The following is a 23,713-nucleotide window of genomic DNA, read 5'->3' on the forward strand; positions in this document are numbered from 1 at the left end:
TCTGGACATCCACTCTCCTGTGGGGATTGCAGGGTCATCCCAAGAGTCCCATCTAACCAGGAACAGCTCCTGGGAAGTTCCCAGGCCAGGACCTGCTTACCTGACTCATCCTCAAACAGCAGCCCTGTTCCCCAAGGGGGAAGATGGGGCTTACAAAAGTCAAGAATTCTGGACAGGGCCATGTCAGGTCCAAAGGAAACTCCAATTTCTCAAACTAAAAATGTCCTGGACTATAGGAGGATTTCTGGTGGTTAGACAAAAGCCAGCATTCCTTAGGAACCTGTGAAGCCTGTTCCCCTCTGCAAAAAGGAGTCATTCTTCTTATCACTGGTAGAAAGGACAACTGGTTATTTGTGGTATGTATTAGCATACCCAAGCACTCCTGGCCTCCAAGATGCCTAAGTAAAGCACCTGTCACACATTTCAGAGTCTGTGCTGGTGTCCTAACCTTTCTCACCCTAAACTCCCTCTAGCTTATGGGCATTCTCCTTATAACCCTGCTATTTTCGATATACCCCCCCCCCAACCCCTTCATCTCGATTTCCCTCTCTCTGTTTTTCTCTCAATCCGCTGGTGATGTGCAGTCTACTTCTTTCTCTCTCTGCTCTGGACTCTTCCAAACACCTCTGGCTGTTCTTTCTCTCGTATTGACAATAAAAACATTTGCCTTAACCATCCCGTGGCACAGTCATGAAGTCAGTCCACACAGGTCATACAGACGTGAGTACTAGAACCGGGATTGAGACCTGACTCAGGAGTACCTTTTGCATAGCCCTCCAACCCTTTCTGGGCTTGTTGGATTGGGCTGTGATAATTGCTGCAGCGCCCCTGGAGCCAAGCAGTGCCTGGCTCCTTGCAGGTTCTTGGCGCGTGTTGGTTGAATGACTAAACGTGTCTCAGCAGGATTTCAGGTTTGAGAAACTAGAGATCTGCAAGGAGAGCTACAAAGTCAGAGGTCCTCCCTAGTCAGTCTCCATTGAAGTGTCAGAGGGTTGGACCGGTCCGCTGTGGCAGCTGCCAGGTCTGCAAACCAGTTCTGGGTGGTACTTCCGCTCCCAGAGCCCAGTACTCAGCAGCTGGGACTCAGCCTGTCCTCAGGGGCTATGTACTTTGAACAATGCCAGGAAAGGAAACCAGACTCAAAGGCACTTGGGTTTTTTCTTGTTGCTATTGGTGGCAGGGATTGGGGAGGGGGGCAGGTTAAGATTGGTGAGGTCCGGGGGCAGGGTAGTCGCTTTGACCTACAGGGGAGAGAAGGCCCAGGTTTGAGAGACCCTTCAGGTCTGGAATAAACAGCTGTGACTCAGTGGTGTGTTGTTTGTGCCCTGTCACACCATCACTTTTAAGTCTGCTAAACCAACAGCCCTGGTGGGATTCCCTTGCTGCCTGGTTTGTCGGCTAAACTGTGATGTCCTGTGGATCTAGTATGTTCTACTCCAGTCCTTCTCAACCTATGGGTAGAGACCCCATTGGCAAACCTCTGTCTCCAAAATATTTACATTATGATTCATAGCAGTAGTAAAATGACAGTTATGAAGTGGCAATGAAATGCTTTTATGGTTGGGTGTCACATGCCACACCATGAGGAACTGTATTAAAGGGGCGCAGAGTTAGGAAGGTTGAGAAGTACGGGTCGACTCCAAAGAGAGAGCGCTGACTAACCTGTCATGCTCCCACACCCCCCTTGTCTTTAGTGACCCTGAGTCTCTTCTGCATCAAATCAGTTAATTAATTAATTTCAGAAGGAAGCTTGGGAGTGCCACAGCACAGCGGTGGAGGTCAGAGGACAGGAGTTAGTTCCCTCCTTACACCATGTGGGCCCCTGGAACAGAACACAGGGTGGCAGCCTTGGTGGAAGGTGCCTTTACCCTTTGAGCCGGCTCCCTGTGCGTGAATGGAAGATAGGTGCCCCAGAACCAAGGCTGGAAACACACCATCAGGAAGCTCCTGGCCCATCTCGAAGGGAAGAGGAAGATGCTCCAGTGGCCATCACCTCCTTGAAGTCCAGCACCACACAGCACAGCTTCTCTGGGTGTTCACGATTTCCTGCACAGCCATTGTGGTGAGGCTGTAGCCACGCATGCTCATGATCTTCCTGGGGTTGTCGGTTAGGCACTGGCCAGCCATGTCCAAGGCCAGAGGAGCATGAGAGAGAGCAAGGCTCTCAACCCCCCCCCCACACACACACCAAAACAAAAATCCGTCACCACCATTACCACCACCACCACCACCACCAACAACAACCACCACCAACAACAAAAAAACCCAAAGCTGGGTGTGATAGCCCACACCTGTGATTCCAACACTCAGGAGGCAGAAGAAGGAAGGTATCTGTGAGTTTGAGGCCAGCCTGGGCTACACAGTGAGTTTCAGGCTGGCCAGGAATACATAATGAGACCTTGTCTCAAACAAACAAAATAACCCCCCCCCCAATGATAATACAGATGGAAATTCTTTAAACAAACAAATAAAAAAATACTAAAGTGTCCCCAGGTTTAGTCGTTATTTCTGAGGATGGGCCCATGATTAGGTGGTCCATGTGATCCCCATCTCCTTGATGAGAGTTAGTGTGAGCCAGGAGTGGTAGCTCAGCCTTTGATTCTAGCACTAGGGAGGCAGAGGCAGAATGATTTCTATGAATTTGAGGCCAGCCTGGTGGTCTACAGAGCGGGTTTCAGGACAGCCAAGACTGTTACACTGAGAAACCTTATCTCAAAAAACTAAAACCACCAACAACAAAACAACCCAAAATTAAGACATCAATTCTCTAGGGTCCAGTTACTCTTTGCAACAAACGTTTAGGCCTGGAGCTATTTTTTTTAAATCTGTTTTGCAGAGGGAGAAACTGAGTCTGGATTACTTAAGGTGTCTAAGGTAGGAAGAAATGCATTGAATTCAACTCTATCAACCCTGAGTGGGCGAAGATAGTAAATGCATGCATGATATCTACACACAGAGGTCCCCCCCCAAACGCTAATGTTCTTGGGAAATTTTTTGTCCACCTGGCTAAGTGATCGCGGCCAGGCAGGTAATCCCCGGGCTGCCTCAGTTTCCCCCTCGGCGGGTAGAGGCGTGGTTCAGGGCATGAGCTTTTGGGGTGCCCTGGCGGGTCGGGACCCGCCTTGGGACGGGGCGGCGCGTTGAGGGGGGCGGCCCCGAAGAGTCACGTGGCGCGGCAGCTGCCAAAGCAGAAGTAGGAGCCTGGCTGAACAAGACGTGTGCTGCCGGACACTCCGGGCCCCAGGCGGCTGCTGCACGCGGGGACCCCTGTGGCCCTCCCACCCGTGGCTGGAGGCCTAGGGATCGGGCGGGTGGCTGCGCTCCGGTGGCACGACCAGGTGAGTTGTCTGGAGGGACTGGGCTCCCGGGGACCTGCGTGCGCTCGGGACCCGCGAGCTGGCACCGCGTCGGGTGGGGACTGCGACGCAGCGGGCGCTGGCAGAGTTGGGGTGCGCGATCGAGGCAGGTGGCCGGGTGTGCCCTGGGGAACCCTGCTTGGGGACAGCCCGGCCCAGCCTAGCCGCCGGCCACTTCCTCCCCCGGGGCTGGCGCCACCTCTCCGGGGCGTCCGGTGGCCAACCAGGGTTTGAATGAGAGACGCGGCTCCGGGTGCTGGGGTGACTGGAGCGTCGGCCTTCAAGGCTCCTGCGGCTGAGGGTCCTGCGCGGGAGGCATGTCCCTGCTTGTGGGACAGCCCTGACCCCTTGATTTTGAACTTGGGACAGTACTTCCCAGTAGTACACAGGTAGCTCCAGGGTCGGGGAGGAGCAGCCTTCCCTCCACACGCGATTCGATTCCTGAGACCCGCCCCTCCCGCAATTGTACTCAGAAGTGTGTGTGTGTGTGTGTGTGTGTGTGTGTGTGTGTGTGTGTGTGTTTCTGTTCAGTTTGGGGATCTCAAAGGAGTCATTCGCCCCGTAGGAAACCAGAATTCGAGGGAAAGGTGGGTTGCATGTGGACCCCGGAGGTTGATGTCTGGAGGAGGCTGGGGCGAGCCCTTTCGATACCCTGATCTCAAACTAGTGAGAGATTGTCAGCATGTGGGGGCGACACACCCGAAAAACAGGTGGCCTCCTCTCTGAGACCTAAATTTGAATTTCAGTTCCATTTATGTGACACCGCAGACAGCGAGGAGCTGCTCCGGAGTCCAGGTTTCTCTCCTGGGCGCTGTTCTAGCCCAGAGACTGTTTTCCCATTCACGAAAGAGGCGCCCGGCAGTTTCTGACCCTGGCGGCAAAGGCCTTTCCTGGTGGGCACAGGTCATGGCCCCTGCTTTTGCTTCTGCGGGACACTTAACAGGATGTTGGGGTCGGGGCTGGCCCTAGGCTGTTACCCATTTTGCACGGTTGTGTGCCGCAGCGTAGCAGCCCCAGGGGATTTTGGTTGTGGATTTTATTGATGCTTAAAATTGCTGCGTGCTGCAGCCTCTTAGGCAAGGCGGGGCGTGTGAGGTCTTCTAGAGGAGCCCCAGCGGGAAGGACCGATGAAGAACCCCTTTGCGCCTCCTGGGTGGAGTTGGTGGGAAGTTACCGGTGGGAAAACTTCTGCAAACATTTAATTTCAAAAACAGGCAACCCCCTGCCTCCTTCCTGTCCCAAATAAGGGCTTTTCTGTATCAATTAACATAAAGTGGACCGGTCCACCTGCCTCCTCCCAGTTGCTCCCAGTGACCCCTCCTCTGGATTTACAAGCAACCGTTGTGAAACTTACAATTTTTTATATATTACAATAAGCAACATTTATAACTCAGTGGTTTGTAAATTTCTTTTTATCAAAATATCTCATGAATCTCCCAAGGTCAAATTGTTTATAATAATTTATAAATTCATTTTTTTTCCTTTTGTCTTTTGAGATGGGATTTCTTTATGTCACAGGCTTGGCTGTCCTGGAACTCACTCTGTAGACCAGGCTGATCTTGAACTCACAGAGATCTACCTATCTCTGCCTCCTAAGTGCTGGGATCAAAGGCTTGTGCCACCACTACCCAGCTATAGGTTCATTCTTTTCCATAGCTTTGATACAATTTAAGGCTTTTATTATTTTTGAGACATTATGTAGTTCAGGTTGGCTTTGAACTTTGATCTTCCTGCCTCCACCTCCCAAATGCTGAGAGAACTGGCATACTCTTGACCTGAGCTTACTTACTTTAGGTTTCCCCCTTCCCCCCAGAGATGAGGAGTCAAAGTGTTTCCTGGTCTTATGGCCCTGTAAGCATCTTCATGGATGTTTCTCTGCACATGTGTGCTTGCTGGATCAGAAACATTTGCATATTTATACTTTAAAAGATGCTTACAGGTACCCTTAAAAAATGTCAAACCTGTTTTCACGTCCACCTGTAGAGGTGGACATTGCTTGGTTCTTGGGTTGGAACTTGGCTTCCTCTGATGCTTTAGGGTGGGTGTAAGATGGAACCCCAGCAACCCTGGTGCAGCAGGAAGAAAAGGCAATATTCAAGGGTTCATCTGAGCCAAAGTCTAGTAGAATTCTTTCTTGAGGTTTTGGCTGAAATCCAGTACTGACCCAAATGTGCAGAGAGTGTTCAAGAGAAGGACAGTCCCTGTTTCCTGTTTTGGGGTTCGTGTGTATGAGAAGTTGTTTTCAAAGTGTGAGGGCCATAGAAATGTGAAAACAGAGGTCTCTTCTCACTCCTCACTCCAGCCATGTTTGTGTTGAAAACATTAGTTGACCAGGTTACCCACAGGAGCGGGGGTTGGGCATTGGGGGCAGGTAGGGAGGTGGGGGAAGTTGGGGGGGGTGGATCACCAAACTATTTATATTTTGGGAAGGATAAAACAGAAGCAAAGAGGGAGTTGTCTTGTTGGCCAGGGTCCTGCTCTGGGGTCACAGTCACCTGGAGACCTTCTTACCTTGGGTGCTAAAGCATGGAATTCTGCCTGAACTGGATATGGTCGCCTGGTGCGCATCCAGAATCTCTTCCCAGCATGGTGTTGTTTCAGGGCTTGAGAGCCAGGCTTTTGCCTCACTGGGGGAAGCCTATCCTGTGCGCCTGGCAGTGGGGAACTGAGGAGATGCCTGGCTGGAACGTTCTGTACAGGGCAGAGATGTGCAATGGGCACTGGCTTGCAAGCCCTGGTTCTTACGCTTGTGAGCTGCGTGACCTTGGACCATCCAGTCCCCTACCCGCTCTTCAAAGGGTCAACCAGTTTTGTTAGGATGTGGTCAAGTTCTACCAGAATTCTGAGCTCCAGAAAGCAGGCACTGAAGGATCAGACTCAAATGACTGTCCTCATGTTTTATGTCCTGACACCTGTACCTGTGACCTTGGTCATGTAATTTTCTCCTCGCTGGATGGATTTTGATTCCTCCCTTCCCTCGGTGGTGGGAACTGAACTCAGGGCTTTGCTCTTGCTGGGCAAGTGCTCTACACCTGAGCCCTATTACCCAGGCATTTGCCAGTGAGGCACCTGGGCAAACGGGTGTGATGTACTAGGGGAGCACGTATTAACAGATATTCACCAGGGGGCCTAGCACCTTCCATTTTGCTTCTGGTTCTTCTTTCCAAACTAATGAAATAGCCTGAAAATTCCCCTTTCCCATCCCCAGTGGCTAACAGTGTCAGTGTGAGCAGTGTGTGAGGTCGCTCCTGAGGGGACAGGAGAGCTCGGGGTGTACCTTGTGAGTTTGCATCCTGGCTTGTGTTGGTTGAAGCCTGTTCCCTAGACTGGAAGACTTCCTCCAACAGGGTCTCACTCTGTAGCCCAGGCTGGTCTTGAACTCCTAGCAACCCTCCTGCTTCAGCTTCCCGAGTGTGTGACACTGTGCCCAGTTGAATCTATTATTTTATCTTGATCGGGTCTAGTATAGCTCAAATTGGCCTTAACTGTGCCTGACCTTGAATATCTGATTTTGCTTCCAACCCCCCTATGTTGGGCTTATAGACTTATGGCACCCCACCCTCTTTATGTGGTGCTAAGGACCAAACCCAGGGCTTCATACATGCTGGGCAAACACTCGACCTTCTGGGCCATATCCCCAGCCCTTCATCTTTTTACAAGATTGAATCCAGACACCTTCCTCTCCCAGATAATTTCTCTGAGGCCTCAGGCCCCTAGACACTTCCCTGACTAGATTTGGGCTCTTCTTACTGTTCCTAGGGGGGGAGCGGCATTCATTTGACTCAGCAGACTCAGGTCTGCTTCCCAAGCAATAGCCGGGAAGCAGGTGGCAAGAAGGATTTCCCACGCCTAGCACTCCCACAGAGGGGCCTTTGGCTCCCTGACATGTGGAGATGCAGGAAGGGGCAAAGGGCAAGGCCTGGGCCTCTCCCTGCTCCCTGGCATTTGCATCCTAGTTGGTACACCTCGGGCTGATACACTGTTGAGTGTTCAATGCCATGGGTAAACACTCATCAGTGGGCTCTTAGTTGGTAAAAACACACCATCCATACTCTAGGGTAGTATATCCCCATTTTGTGCGTGAGAAGGTTGAGGTTCAGAGCAGTTTGTCTAGAGGCTGAGCAGGTTAGAGGCCCTAACAGCCTCTCACTTCCTGTTCTTTGACCTGGGATAGTTCTAAAGAACTAACTTGCTGGTTGATAACCTCAGTGGATACAGAGTGTCAACTGTGGGGCCTGGAAGGAGGAGCTGAGGTTACAGACCCACTCACACCCTCTTAGCTGATTTTTTTAAAATTAAAAAAAAAAACACTTTTTTTTTTTATGTGTTTGAGTACTTTCCTGCATGTATGTATATGTACCATGTGAGTGCCTGGTGCCTGTGGAGGTCAGAAGAGGGCATCAGGCCCCCCCTGGAGCTGGAGTTATTGGTGGTTGTGAGCTGCCTGACATGGGTGCTTGGAACTGAACCCAGGTCCTACTGTTTTGAGATACTGTCTTATGTAGCCCAGGGTAGCCTCTACCTCACTGTGTGTAGCAGAGATTGACCCTGAGTTGATACCCCTGCTCCCCGTTTCCAAGTGCTAGGGCATGCTTCACGGCTGCCGGCTTTTGTCCTTGTTTAAGGGCCTGAGGTGATCGGTAAACTTGTTTAGTGCTTAAGAGGTAGGTGATGTTGCCTTCCTTTGCATGGCTGGAAATGAGGCCCAGAGGGGGTGGGGCTCCCCATCTGGCAGGCTCCAGGGCTCTAGGGCTTTGGGCTGAGAAGTGATGGAATTGGATTTGTGTTCTAAAATGCTGCCAGCCACTGGGCTGAGACTCTGAGGAGCCCAGGGCAAGAAGCAGAGTCCAGGGCCCAGTAGAGAGCTCCTTGGAGAAGCCAGGAAGAGGGAAGAATGTCTGGATTCTGCTTTTTCTGATTGCTTTTGGGTATGAGAAAGTCCAGACAATGATTGGAGTACTCTCTTGAGTACCAGCAGCCTGCTGGGGTGCCCTGTTCCTGAGGCCCCTGGATGCTCTGCAGTGCTGAAAGCTGCAGCTTTCTCTGTGGGCTTTGGAAGGGCCAGAACTTCCTCCTAAAGAAGGGATGGAATGGGCTGGGCGGTGGTGGCGTGCACCCTTAATCCCATTACTAGGGAGGCAGAGGCAGGTGAATCTCTGTGAGTTTAAGACCAGCCAGCCTGGTCTACAGAATAAGTTCCAGGACAGCCAGGACTACACAGAGAAACCCTGTCTCAAAAAACCAAACCAAACCAAACCAAAACAAAACAAATCAACAGCAACAACAAAACAAACAACAATTAAAAAAAAAAAACCATAAACAAAACCAAGAAGGGATGGGATGGAATTGGAGGTGTGGAGAAGCCTCTGTCTGCAGGACACCACACCTGGATCGTTGGGGGTTGCCAGGCCCGGGCATTTTCTGCCCTCTTGGCCTCATGGTTATGCAGAGGAACCTGTCGTTCTAACTTTGTTGTGAACGGATAGCGAGGAATCTTCTAGCAGGTGAGCCACACTGCTGGAGAACAGAAGTTAACAAACATGTGAACATGTCAGAACTGCTTTGGTTATTCAAATTCGGACAAGAAGAGAGGAGGGTCACCCATCAAGCTATGGAGATTTGGTTATTCAAAGCTCGTATAGCGGTGGGGTCATGGAGGCCAGCCAGCAGCCTACTTTATTTAAACCCCTGCCTTCCGGCTCCACTCTCTAAGTGGCCCAGGGCTCTTGGCACGAGAACCTTCTTCACCTATAGCTTAGCCCAATGGGAATGAGACAGGCCCTTGTCTCCTGATACTGACGCCCCCACTCACTCACCCACCTCCGTTAATTAAAACCAGTCCATTTTTTTTTTCTTTATCCTGCCCCTCACAGCCTCCATATTTCTCCTGCTTCTTTTCTCGCCCTGGAGTGACTGACAATGACCGCCATGGTCAATGTGGACACCCTTGCAGAATATGAGAAGAGTCAGATCAAGAGAGCCCTGGAGCTAGGGACGGTGATGACCGTGTTCAGCGCCCGCAAGGGCACCTCGGAACGGAGGACGGTACAGGTGATCATGGAGACTCGGCAGGTGGCATGGAGCAAGACTGCAGACAAGATCGAGGGCTTCCGTAAGTACTCGCTGGGCCCCGCCCACCGGAGTAGCCCCGGTTCATTCTCCAGTCTTTGTCGAATTCGTCAGGATGAACGTCGCTTTGGTCCGTTCTTTTAAAGACAAAAGTGTTTCCATTTTTTTGTGGCGGTGGGGGTGGGGTGGGGTTGAGAGCAGGTGGGGGAAGTTGATCCAGGGACGTTCTTGTGAAATGACAGCAACCCCAGTTGGTCAACGTGGCGGCCGTGATATCGAAACAGCAGCAGGGCTCCTCTGGTTCCCAGAGCTGTCAAGCCGTCTGGCTTCTGAAGGGCACACTGGCTGGGGCCTGGGCTGGCTGGGGCCTGGGCTGGCTGGGGCCTGGGCTGCCTGGGGCCTGGGCTGGCTGGGGCCTGGGCTGGCTGGGGCCTGGGCTGCCTGGGGCCTGGGCTGCCTGGGGCCTGGGCTGCCTGGGGCCTGGGCTGGCTGGGAGCTTGGTAGCCAAAAGGCTAATGATTTTTTTTTTTTTTTTTAATTTTATTGCAAATCACAGCGGCAAGAGGCTTTTACTTTGGCATTTAAGGGCACAGGAAAAAAAAAAGTCATTGGATATTTTGCAGCGTTCAGATGAAATTCTGGTCCTGACGGCTGTGCCTCTCCTCAGCACTGTCACCCTACACTGGGCTGTTTGTTGGCTCAGTTCCCTGACTGTCTGAGGTGATTGCTTGCAGCAGACAGAGTCAGGGCACTTAAGCAGCAATTTTCAGTTGCAGAGGTGTGTGTTAATTTTATTACTTATCCATTAGTGTGAGTTTCATTCATTTATTTATTTTGGTGGGCATGTGTGGATGTGTGCCCGCCCATCGCATTCGTGTGAAGGTCTGGGGACCACTTGTGGGAGTTGTCTCTCCTACATGTGGGTTCTGGGGACAGAACTCGGCTTAGCAGGTTGAGTGGCAAACACCTTTAGCCAGTGAGCGATCTCGCCGGCCATGTTTGTTTTAGAAGGATCTCATGTAGCTAGCCTGGAACACGGAATGGAGCTAAGGACGACCTTCAATTTATGATCTTCCTGCCGCTGGTTCTCAGGGCTCAGATGAGAAGCGTGCACCACAATGCTGTTTTTTGTTTGTTTGTTTGTTTGAATGCAATGCTGAGGACGGAACCCGGAGCTTTGTGCGTGTAAGGCGAACACTCTACCAGATGAGCTAGGTCTCCAGGTCCCTACTGAATAATTAACAAATTTTTTATAGCTATTTCTTTATTTGTGTATATGTGTGTTTTGGCACACATGCGAAAGCCAGAGGACACCTTATAGGAGTTGATCCTCTCCTTCTACCATGTGGGGCCCAGGGATCAAACTTAAGTCATCAGGCTTGGTGGCAAGTGCTTTTACCCACAGATCCATCTTGGCAATCGGCTGAATAGCTTTTCATTGAAAAACTACAATGTACCTTTGAAATAGTAGTAGTGCTCAGAAGGCTAAGGCAGGAGGATTTTAAGTTCAAGGGCTACATAGTGAGATCTTGTCTAAAGAATAAAGTAGTTCTAGAAGTTGGGGAGCTAACTGACAAGTGCCTTTCACCTCTGACCCTTCACCTGTACCCTACACGTAAGCTCTGTCCTAACTTGTTCTTTGTTGTGGTACACAGTGTGAACAATAACAAATAGGGTAGGAAAAGACTTATTTCCGCTTACAGGTACAGCTCATCATTGAGGAAAGCCAGGGCAGGGGCTCCAAGCAGAAACAAAGAGACACTGTGGAAGAATGATGCTGATTGGCTTGGCTTACTGTCTCTGGCTCACTCAGCTAGGTTTCCTAGGGATGACACCTCCCACAGTGGGCTGGGTCCTCCTACATCCATTAGTAATCGAGAAAATGCCCCATGGACAGAGCCACAGGACAATCTGAGGGAGGCGATTACTTCCAAGATGATGCTGGGTCACGGAAGCTAATATGTCAGGCTTCTAAGCAGCTTAGTTTGTCTTCTGGTAATATTCTACATTCATGTCATGGGTGTGTATTTATTTATTTAATGCAAATGGCGACTGCCACCTTCTACTCCTGGGTTTCTTTTTGCCTGGGGTTGGCTTCTTATCGGCACACGGTGATCTGTCTCTTCCGTGGGCCTGGTCTCACTGTAACAGTTGAACCCAGAGTGGGACAGTGTGTGCTGTTCCCAGACATTTGTCACTGCAGCAATGGCTCTTTTTTCAGTCTTCTTAAAATGTCGTGGTTTTATTGAAACAAAGTCAACTTAACATACTTACAGTTCATGATTTAAAGAGACACTGCAAATCCAGGTGTGGTGGCTCAAATCAGTAATCTCGGCCCTCTGGAGGCAGGAGGATTATGGGTTTAAGAGAATGCTGGACCAGGTATAGTGGCATGCATCCTTTTTGTTGTTTGTTTTTGTTTGTTTGCTTTTTTGGACAGGGTTTCTCTGTGTAGCCCAGGCTGTCCTGGAACTCACTACGTAGACCAGGCTGCCCTCCAACCTGGAGATCCACCACACCACCTGGCAAAATCTGAAACACTTTTTTTGTTTTGTTTGTTGAGACAGGGTTTCTCTATGTAGCCCAGACTGGCCTCAACTCAGAGATCCAGCTGCCTCTGTCTTCCAAGTGCTGGGATTCAAGATGTGTGCCACCACTGCCTGGCTTGTGACATGCACCTTTAATCCCAGTACTTGGGAGGCAGAGGCAGGTAGATATCTGTGAGTTCAAGGCCAGTGGTCTACCTAGAGAGTTCCAGGACAGCCAGTCAGGGCTATGTAGAGAGACCCTGGAGAGAGAATTTGAATCCCCATCACCCACATAAAAGCCAGGCATGGTGGCACACACCTATAATCCCAGAGCTGGGGAGGCAGACAGGAGGGTCCATGGGGTTTACTAGTCAGCCAGTCTAATGCCAATCAGTGAGGTGCAGGTTCAGCAAGGAACCTTGTCTCGAAACATAAGGTAGAGAGCAGTCGAAGAAGACACCAGCCATTGACATCCTCCTGCCTGTGACAAAGGCCACCACGGTGGTCAGTATGTTTAAATACATGTCAGCACTGCCACGGTCAATTCTGGAGCATTTTCAGTAAGTGATCCCGTCTCCCTGACCCGCCTCCTCCGACTCTCTCCTGACTCTCTTCCCTAGCCCTGAATCTCCTTTCTGTTTCTACAAATGCTGCTGTTGTGGCCGTTTTGTGGGAACGGAATCCTATTTGTTTATGGCCTTTTCACGTGGCTACTTTCTGCTTCACGGTTTAAGATTTATCCACTCCTGCCGGGCGTGGTGGCGCACGCCTTTAATCCCAGCACTTGGGAGGCAGAGCCAGGCGGATCTCTGTGAGTTCCAGGCCAGCCTGGGCTACCAAGTGAGCTCCAGGAAAGGCGCAAAGCTACACAGAGAAACCCTGTCTCGAAAAAAAAAACCAAAAAAAAAAAAAAAAAAAAAAAAAAAGATTTATCCACTTCTTAGTGTGGAACAGAATTTTATTCCTTTAGACATCCAAGTAATATTCTACAATGTGACTATTCTACATAAAAAATTGCTCGTCTGTTATTTTAGGTAGTTTAAATTGTTTCCATCTTCTATCTAATTTGAAGAGTGTGGTTCGGAACATTTGTGTTTTTTATGTTTAGAGGTTTTTACCCCTTTTTTTCTTTGTGTGCCTTGGCTGTCCTGGAACTCTCTCTGTACACCAGGCTGGCATTGAATGCACAGGGATCTGTTCTGCTGGGATCTGCCTCCCGAGTGCTGGCATTAAAGGCGTGCGCCACCACTGCCATCTTTTTAACAAATTTTTTTTTTTTTTTTTTAAGATTTGGAATATTTTTAAAGATTTAAAATCAGGTTTTCTGTTTTTAACGATTTATGTATTTATTTATTTTTAATTGTGTCTGTATAGGTATGTACCCCTGTGAGTTTATGTGCACGTGTGTGCAGGTGTCTATGGGCATCAGAAGGTCATCGGCTGTGGGTGCTGGGAACTAAACCCAGGTCCTCTGTGAGAGCAGTGAAATCTCTTAACCATGGAATCTTCTCCTCATCCCTGGTGTATAGATAGCTTTTTACGTGGATCCCCCTCCCCCATAGGTTTGGTGTGAAATTCATGGGTTTTATGCCGAGGGAGATACAACCCTGGTTTCATTTCTGCGTGTGCAGGCATGGGCGCCCGAGGTCAAGGGTGCAGTGTGTTTTCACTTTATGGGGCAGTTTGGTGTCACTCCAGAAAAGCAGCTTCGCTTGTGTACTTGAGTCATGAGGTCGGTCCCCACACCTTCACCCGCACCGCCTTAGACTTCTATACTTGTCCATTGACTGGTAGAGTTGAGTTATTTCTTAATAAGATTTTAAAAGAAACAATTTATTATAGTGGGTGTGTGTGAGAGAGAGATGGGGGAGGGCGGGAAGAGAACATGTATTGCCTCTTTTCCTCTCAACCCACCTTAGTTTGGAGATAGCTCTGCCAGGTACCTGATAAGGCTTTGGCAATTGCTAAATTAGATGCAAATCCTCTGGAGCCCACAGGGTCCTGCTGGGGACCAGTAGGTGTCTTGACTTCCTGTTGGCTGCCTTGACCTTTCTGTGTTAGCGTTGCTTTATCTGCAGACCCGGACATTGCTGCCAAACTGCACAGGCTACCACTGAGAGTCAGCCATGAGGAGCCTCATCAGAGGCCCTCCCCTGCTCCACAGCATTTGGTAAACCCTGCGCATGCTCCTTCTCTGATTTCTGCGGCCATCATTGCTGCTTCTGCTTTCCTAGGCAGTTGAAGTATCTACCCTCCTGGCCTGGGTATTTCTGGTGGGCAGAGGAGCCAGACTTAAAAGAGAAACAGGCACTGTGACTTTGAACGGGCTGTGATTGGTGTTCTTGCTTGGTGAGGGTGTCGGTGGAGAGGCAGAAAAGCCACGGAGACAAAAAGCTTAGACAAGAGACTCCTCTGGACCCCTTGGAAGGAGCAGGCCTTAGGACTCACGGGGACTCAGGGTTCATTTAATGGCTTCTCGGTGTTAGGAGTTGTAAGTGGCAGCGGCGGGACCCCCAGATGCAGCTGCAGGCTGGCGGGCAGCCCAGTCCATGTGGGCATGGATGGAGGCTGGGCTGCAGGTGGAGATACACAGCTCAGACGCTGCAGCCGCGTGGAAATGGTTTATTATAATAGAGAGATGAAGAGGTAGAAAGACAGAAAGAGGGAGACAGGAGGGGGGGAAGAGAGTTAAAGAGAGAGAGGGGGAGGCGAGGGGTTCCAGAGGTGCACACCTCCTGAGAGGAAAGCAGAAGAGGAGAAAAGGGAAGGGGTGGAGTTTTCCCTTAAGAATAGGTTTTTAAGCTGGGCAGCGGTGGCGTCCGCCTTTGATCCCAGCACTCTGGAGGCATAGGCAGGCCGATCTCTGTGAGTTCGAGGCCAGCCTGGTCTACAGAGCGAGACCCAGGACAGGCACCAAAACTACAGAGAAGCCCTGTTTCTAAAAACAATAAACAAATAAATAAACAAACAAATAAATAAATAAATAAAAAATAGGCTTCTACATCATGGCATAGGGTGGCACCAAGGGGGTGGATCAGAATGTCAACATTTGGCAGCAGGAATCTGCTGGCCACTGTGGGGTCTGGAGGGAATGGGCATACGTGAAGGTTCCATGGGCATGTAATTTTGGGGTCCCTAGCTGCTGCGGGCCGCAGGAATATATCATAAGACTCAGCTGGTTATGGCAAAGTCACTACCTGGAGGAATCAGGGAATTCCTCCAGAGGAAAGCCAAATTCCAAGGAGCTTTTGGTGTTATTTGGCTTGTTATATATCAGCTGTCTTCTGTTATGAGAATCATGTGTGCCTTCATAGTTTTCCCAACTGACTTTTCCCTAAGAAGGGCTAACAGTGTGGACTGATCACTCTCTGGACATACACATTACAGGTATTTGGAGAACAGCCTCAGGAAAGGCTTTCTCTGGAATCAGATATCTCCCTTAGCTACTTTCAAGGACTAACAGTGATAGCAGACCACATGCAAGCCTCCTGACTTAAGGTAGATTCTACAAGAAGACACCACCTAGGTCAGGTGGACGTTAAACACTTTAGCTCGGACCCTCCTTTCTTACAGCCTTACTATTCTTATCACCCCTCCATTTGACCCTGGAAGCCTGGCTTTACACGGCACTTCCAGGGCACAGGGACGGAGAAGAGAAAAGAGGATGGAAGAACTAGATGTGCAAGAACTTGAGAGGAACACACTAAGATGGGGAAGAACTAGATTGAAGGGCTAGAAGAGAGGACTAGAAGAACGAGATGGAAGGTGAGGAAGAGCCAGATGGGGAAGTACTAGCTGGGTAAGAACAAGCTGAAAAGGACCTAGGTGAGGCAGAATTAAGATGAGAGAATTAAGATAGAACTTGGAGGGAGCAATAGATAAGTATAGAGAGAAATCAGGCAAGAAAGGAGCTAGGCACGAGAATGGAATTAAAGCTGTGTATATGTGGATGTTATGCCAGAGGAATTAAAGCAAGTAGACTATAGAGCTCGGTGTGCCGAGATTCTATTTCCCGAAAATAGTCCTCGCCGTTAGTGGTTCTCTCTCCTGAGCCCCTGGGATGTATAATATTAAGGCTGGTCCTGCTAATATTATACAAGACTTAGCAAGTGGGGTGTGACTTCTGGATAAATGTATTAGTTATTGTCTTAGCCGCCGTTCCATTGCTGTGAAGAGGCACCAACGACCACAGCAACTCATGCCTTTAATTGGGGGCTGGCTTACGGTTAGAGAGTTAGTCTGTTATTATCACGATGGTGAGCAGGGCAGCAGGTATGGCAGGCGTGGTGCTGGAGAAGCCGTTGGTAGAGAGAAAGAGAGAAACGGTGGGCTGGGGGGGGGTGGGATTTTTGAAAACCTTGAAGCCCACCCCAGTGACGTACTTCCTCTAAGAAGGCCACGCCTTCTAATCCCGCTAATCCTATTAATGAGTACCACTCCCTGGTGACTAAGCATCCAACTACATGAACCTATGGAGGCCCTTTGGGAGGGGGTTTGAGACAGTTTCTCTGTGTCGCCCTGGCTGTCCTGGAACTCACTTTGTAGACCAGGCAGGCCTGGAACGCTTGCAGATCCACTTGCCTCTGCCTCCCAGGCACTGGGATTAAAGGCCTGGGCCACACTCCCTTCCTTTCCTCCCCAGCTAGGGGAACCATTCTTATTCAAACCACCACTTAGTTTTCTCTCTACTGGAGCAGAACACCTGACCAGAAGCAATTTAAAAAGGGAGGATTTATTTTGGTGCGTAAGTCTGAGGATGCAGACGGTCATGGCGGGGAAGGCCTGGCGGTAGCAGGAGCACGAGGCAGCCAGTTACACTGCATCCTTAGCCAGGAAACGGAGAGAAATGAACGCTGGTGCTCAGCTTGCCTCCGCCTTTGCATTCAGTCTGGGACCTCAGCACATGGGGTGGTGCCGCCCACAGTTCCGATGCATCTTCCTAATAAGTTACCTCAGTCTAGAAACTTCCTCACAGATATGTCAGGAGTTTGTTCTTAGAGTCAGGCAAGTCTTGTCAAGTTAACACGGAGGATAAACCATCACAGTAGGTATGACGACCCACTTGTCGGCCTGCTGAGGTTACCTAGTCCTGCCACCTAGGGCGGTGACTGGTTTACAGCCAGAGTGGTTTGGCTCCCCCTCACTCCAAGAGCATGTGACCATGTCTAGAGCCATGCTTGTTTGTCACAGCTGGAGTCAGGATACCACTGACGTCCAGTGCATAGATACCAGGGTACAGGACAGCCTCTCACAAAGAACTGTCTGGTGTTAGAGTGTGTTGGCGGGGTTTCAGTGACATGATGCCCCGAAGTTACATGCTGGCTTTACTTCAAGCTGTGGAGTGTCATGGGTCTCAGCACTTTTCTTTGGAAATGTCTGTAGGAGTTTTTCTCCTGTTCCTGTTTGCCATCAGACTGAGTATGGATTCTGCTGAAGAGAAAGGGGAAGAGGAGAGGGGAGGGAGGAGGGGAAGGGGTGGAGTGAGAAAGAGGAGAGATGGAGTTTCTGCTCAGAAGAGAAGGCGAGGCAGAGAGGAGCTGTGCCAGGACTGTGTGATTGAGTGCCAGTGCTGGGTTTTGTACTTGGTGACTGCAGGAAAGGTGCTGTCCGGCTGGGTGAAGGACCCAGTGGGAACCCAGTGGTGACCAGGGGAAGCCTTTACAGCAGACGAGCTATAGCTGAAGGGCTGCCTTGTGTGGAGAGTGAGGGGCGGGATTTGCCAGCTGGCCGGCAAGGATGGTGGATTGAAGCGGGAACTGTGGGAGCCAGAGATGCAAATGTGCAGATTGGAGGTCAGATCTGGAGAGGACTCAGCTGTTCTATTCCCTGTGGCCTGGCCTGAGGCATTTGGTGGTGGTCCTTAACCAGTGACAATGATGCTGATTGGGATGATGGTGGTGTTGATGGTGCTGATGATGCTGATGACTGTGATGGCGGCGGTGGTGGTGGTGGTGGAGGTGGTGGTGGTGGAGGTGGTGGTGGTGGAGGTGGTGGTGGAGGTGGTAGAAGAGACCTGTGGTAATAAGGATGATGGTGCCAGTTGTGATGGTGTTGGTGACAATGATGGTGGTGATGATGTTGGTGAGAGCAGTCTAATAATGCTCACTGTGTGCTGTGTACCACAAATTGTTCCGTCTTCATGGTGATTAAACAATGGGAATTATACCCATTTTATGGGTGAGGAGATTAAGTCTTGGGGGACCAGGTGACATGCCATTCAGTGCAAGGATAGGCTGGTAGTCTCAGATTTTTCTGGTCAATGTTGCCGCTGTCTCCTCACTATGCTTAAGTAAGGTTTCATTCTGCATGCAGCATAGGGGTTCCCAGCTTGGACCCAGAATGGTGACTTTACTCTGTCGAGTGCTGGATGCACCAAGGGGAAGGGGACTCCAGATTGTCCTCTGGATATGCGGGGAGACTGGATGGCTGAGAGGGAACCAAGTGTGCAGATGGACTGCTGGTCAAGAGAAGAAAGAGAGGTTTTCATGGATCCTGCTTCTTCCTGAAGCCCAGCCTTGGATGTTGTGCTGGCTGGTTTTATGTCAATTTGACAAAAGCTAGAGTCGTCTGAGAGGAGGGGACCTCAATTGAGAAAAGGCTGCCTGTAGATGTAACTGTCTTATTAAATAAGAAACACAGAGCCAAATGCAGAGTTAAAAGCCCAAGAGGTCAGAGCAGTAGCTAAGGGCTGAGATTAAAACCCACCTTCTTACCACCCACTGCTGCTGCCGTCCTTCCCCTGAGAAAGAGGCCTGCTTTCTGTATGTCTGTCTTTTTATTGACTTTCTGTTCTGCCTTCTCATTGGCTGTACACCTAACCACATGACCTCCACGTCACTGCCTGTCTATACAGACCTCCAGGTCTTCTATGGTTGGTATTGAGATTAAAGGTGTGTGTCTCCAAGCTGGTGGTGTCCTTGAACACACAGAGATCTGCCTGTCATGTGATCAGGATTAAGGGCATGTACTACCACTGCCAGACGTCTTCTATGGCTTGCTATTAGCTCTGACCCCCAGGCACTTTTATTTTTTAACATACAAATAAAATCACATTTCAGCACAAATAAAATGTCACCATAGCCTCTAGAAGATTGGGCTGTAACAAGGCTACTGGTAACTTCCCACAAACAGATGGCTAGGCACGATTGTTAAAGACAACACCTATATAACTCATTGAACATGGAGACATTGAACTGGTGCCTACCTAGAGTCTTCAGCCCTACTGACTAGTGTTCATGGTACTGGAAGGTACTCCGAATGCTACCAGAGGAGAAAGGCAAACATCAACCCAGCTACAAATCCTTTGATCTACAATGGGGGTCTATCTACAAGATATACTGGTGCAATAGTGGTACAAAGATGTAGGAGTAACCAACCATTATCTGATTGGATTTAAGGCCACTCCATGAGATGGAACCCATGCTTGATACTGCTTAGGTGGCTAAGGGCCTGAGACTAGACAGGCTGTGACCTAGGATAAAATGAAAAACGACTGTTCTGTTAAAGGAATACAGAAAAAAAAAGACACCCCCCCCCCCCCCCCCCCAAACAGTATTCTGCTATACTCATAGATCAGTGTCTTGCTCAGTCATCCTCAGAGAATCTTCCTCCTGCAGTAGATGGGAACAAATACAGAGACCCACAACTGGTCAGTGTGCAAAGAGCGAGACCTTGGAAAACTCAGTCCTAAATGGAATGTCTCCATCAAATCCTTCCCCTGAGGGCTCAGGGAACTCTGCGGAAGAGAAGACAGAGAGATTGTAGGAGCCACTGGGGATGGAGGGCACCCAGAAACAACAAGGCCTTCTAGACACAAGAGGACTGCCACACATACAAACGCACAGAGACTGGCAGCATGTACAGGGCCTGCACAGGTCCAAGCCAGATGGGGTCGCAGGGCTGAGAGCGGAAGTGGACACAAACCCCCATCCCTAACTGGGAAGCTACCCCCAATTGGTAAGCACTCACAAAGGGAAAATTAGCTTTCTCCAACAGAATCTCACTGAGTATAAAAGCCACACTTAAGGGCAGGCCCCATGCCCAGCAGTAGATGTTCAACACAAAATGAACTCGATGGTATTTTGAATTTTTGTTTGTTTGTTTCCTAATGCTTTATCTGGGCTTTTTTTTTTTTTTTAACCTTATAGGTCTTTTGCTTATATATTATGTTTTCTGACTTTGTTTTATGGATTTTTTGTATGTATGAATATGTGTGGTTTTGTGTATGTATGTGTTTCTTGTGCTTTTTCTTTTGATCTTTTTTTGTTTGTTTGTTTGCTTTAGAGACAGGGTTTCTCATGTAGTTTTGGTGCCTGTCCTGGATCTCACTCTGTAGACCAGGCTGGCCTCGAACTCACAGAGATCTGCCTGGTTCTGCCTCCTGAGTGCTAGGATTAATGGCATGTGCCACCACCGCTAGGCTTCTTTTGATCTTTTTTATGTTTGTTGTTTTGTCCTGTTCTGGTTTGTTTTTATTTTATGTTAATTAATATTAATTAAGTCCTTTAAAAAAAGATGCCTGTTTGTTTTCTTTCTTTCTTTTTTTTCCCCCTTCAAGACAGGGTTTCTCTGTATAGCTTTGGAGCCTGTCCTAGAACTCACTTTGTAGACCAGGCTGGCCTCAAACTCACAGAGATTCACCTGCCTCTGCCTCCCGAGTGCTGGGATCAAAGGCATTCACACTGGGATCAAAGGCGTGTGCTACCACCACCCGGCTGCCTGTTTGTTTTCTAATTAAAGGAAGAGAGGTTGTGAATTTGAGTGGGTGGAGAGGATCTGTGAGGAGTTAGGGGAGGGGAAACTGTAATCAGAATATATTGTATGGAAAAAAATCTATTTTCAATAAAAAACTAATATAATTGAAAAAAAGAAAATATCAGGGCCTGGAGAAATGGTCCAGCGATTAAGAACACTGGTTGCTTTTCCTGAGGACCTGTGTTCCATTCTTAGAGCCCACATGGCAGCTCACAACTGTCTATAACTCCAGTTCCAGAGCTTCTGACACCCTCACACAGTCATCCTTACAGGCAAAATACCAGAGAACATAACATAAAAATAAATTATATATTAAAAAAAGAGATCAGGTTGGGTTTATTTATTTATTTATTTATTAATTTTTTTTTTTTTTTTTTTTTTTTTTTTTTTTTTTTTTGAGACAGGGTTTCTCTGTGTAGCTTTGCGCCTTTCCTGGAGCTCACTTGGTAGCCCAGGCTGGCCTCGAACTCACAGAGATCCACCTGCCTCTGCCTCCCGGGTGCTGGGATTAAAGGCGTGCGCCACCAACGCCCGGCCCTATTTATTAATTTTTTGAGACAGGGTTTCTCTGTGTAGCTTTGCGCCTTTCTTGGATCTTGCTCTGTAGACCAGGCTGGCCTCAAACTCACAGAGATCCACCTGCTTCTGCCTCCCAGTGCTGGGATTAAAGGCGTGCGCCACCACCGCCCGGCTCAGGTTGGGTTTTATTGCTATGAAGAGTCACCATGACCACTGGCAACTCTTAAAAAGAAAACATCTAACCAGGGTGGCTCGCTTACAGTTTCAGAGGTTCAGTCCATTATCATCACGACAGGATTATCATCACGACAGGATCATGGAGGCGTGCAGGCAGGTGTGGTGCTGGAGCTGAGAGTGCTACATCTTGACCAGAGGTACCAGGAAGTTGACTGACTGTCACACTGAGGGGCCCTTTAGCAAAAGAGACCTCAAAGCCCATCCCCACAGTGACACACGTCCTCCAACAAGGCCATACCTCCTAATAGTGCCACTAGCAGGTGCCAGTGCAAGAGATACTGAGGGGACCTCGGGGGTAGCCTGCACTTGTTGGTTGGGTCTGTCTGCCTTCTGCTGTGCTATGGCCAGGTTGAGGGTCCTGGCAGAGTAGACCCAGAATGTGAGGCTGTGTGCAGGGCAGCCTGGCTCCTTGACTTCCTCCTTCCACAGGCCAGGGAGGCCTGGGCTTTTCTGGGCTCACAGAAGTGGTGTGCACAGGCAGTGCATGGTTCTGCAAAGAGCTCCGAGGGTTGGGGTGTCAGTTCAGCACTCATCTCTGCACCCGTGAGAAGAGGCCGGGAGCTGCAGCTTGCACCTCTAAGTTGTGCTGGTGGTCATGGGTGGGTGTACGTTTTGGAGGGTGAAGTGCTCATGTGAAGGATTCTGTGCTGAGAAAAAAGAAAATGGGAACTTAGTAATCTGTAGAAAAGAAAGTAGCAACATTGCCTTAGCCAGAGGAGGAGGGGCTAGCCAGCACCCCGACTCCATGAGGGGAGGAGGAGGGGAGGCGGGGTGGGTGCCTTCCCTGCAGCATCGGGTCTCTGCAGCATCCACAGGCTGAGCTGCTGCCAGCCTCAGCCCTGGAAAGTCATGCAGACTCGTGTCCTTAAGGTAGCAAGAAGTACCGGCCCGGTGTCCTGAGGGTTTGCTGTGGAAGCGAGCTCAGAGCCGTCAGTAAACAAAACAAAGCCCTTCCCTCCCCGCCTCCCCCACTGCGGAGAAGTTCACTGTGGATGAATTCATCCGTGGAAGCATTTAAAACTACAGCTGGGGGACATTCACTCACTTCTTCTACCTGGGAGAAGTGTGTTGAGATGCCTGTACTCCCTCCTGGGTTTTGGTTTGGTTTTGTTTGAATAATGTGAGATCTAGATATGTTTTTACAAACTGCTGTCTTTTGTGATACACTCTTGATCTGCCCGTTTCTCTTCCTGCCATTTGACGACAGTTACATAATTATGAACTATTTTAAATACGGAGGCTGAGATTGAGGATAATGTGGCAGATGCTCCACGCTGTGGGGCAAGGGCTTAGCTGGGCCTGAGGGCATGGGCCTCTCCTTTTGGCCTGTTGTCCCAGCTGCTCAGGAGGTCGAGGCAGGAGGATCCTGGGGTCTAGGCCTGCCTGACCACAGAGTGAATTCAGAGCTGGGTATGGTGGCTCATAACTGTAATCCCAGCACTTGGGAGATGGAGGCCAGGGAATCAGGAGTTCCTGATTAGCTACACAGGGAGTTCTTCAGGCAGCCTGGGCTGCAAGAGACCCTTCTTCCCCTCCCTTCAAAACAAAACAAGAAAAAAAAAAAAGACATAATAAATGCAAGGTTAGCCTGGCTAACAGAGCAAGGCCATGCCTCAAAGGAAAAAGCTGAAAAAGGTGTGTGTGTTGGGGCAGAGGCACAGCTTGGGCTGGCAAGATGGCTCAGTGGGCAAGGGATTGCTGTCAAGCCTGAGTACATGAGTTTGATCTCTGGGACCCAGGTGATGGGAGGAGAGAACAAGCTTCCTCGGGTTGCCCTCTGACCTCCACTTGTGTGTGCACATCTGTGCACACAAAATAAATGATGTGAAACAGGGAACATACAGTTGCTGGGATATAGGTCAGTGATTGAGCACTTGCCTTGCACATAGGGCGTACTATATCTGATTCCTAGTGTGCAGGAAGAAAAGGACAGATTGTCAGGATCTGGTTGCCTGCCTTAGGCAGTAAGTCTCGGCCTTACAGTTTCGGAGATTTGGGATGTTATGGATCTGTAAAATGGGATGTTATGATGCCCACCTGCAGGATGTTGGGAGTTATAGGGGAGTTAGCTATGTCCCACATCATGAGGTAGTGGTTGATGTGTGACCCCGGGCATGCAAGGTGAATGACCAGATGCTGTTCAGGTCCTAGCAGAAAATCCGCAAAGCTTCTCCCAGAAGACACTCAGGTTTTAAGCCCTGGGACCTTTGAATGTGTTGCTCTACCTGTCGGAAGGCTCTTTACAGAGGG

The 23,713-nt window shown here is 49.6% G+C and overlaps 1 protein-coding gene across 1 annotated transcript in view; it reads left to right on the forward strand.

The window, feature by feature from the left end:
- The first annotated feature begins 3,185 nt into the window (after positions 1-3,185).
- Plcg2 (phospholipase C gamma 2) overlaps positions 3,186-23,713 on the forward strand; it is a 143,113-nt gene continuing 122,585 nt past the window's right edge. The window contains exons 1-2 of the mRNA XM_037206294.1: positions 3,186-3,338; positions 9,230-9,468. Coding sequence (XP_037062189.1) covers positions 9,276-9,468 — 193 coding nt within the window. The 5' untranslated portion in view covers positions 3,186-3,338; positions 9,230-9,275. The remainder of the gene's footprint in view (positions 3,339-9,229; positions 9,469-23,713) is intronic.

This window comes from Peromyscus leucopus, chromosome 5 (genome assembly GCF_004664715.2).
Source record: "Peromyscus leucopus breed LL Stock chromosome 5, UCI_PerLeu_2.1, whole genome shotgun sequence".
In the NCBI taxonomy this organism is placed as follows: Eukaryota; Metazoa; Chordata; class Mammalia; order Rodentia; family Cricetidae; genus Peromyscus; species Peromyscus leucopus.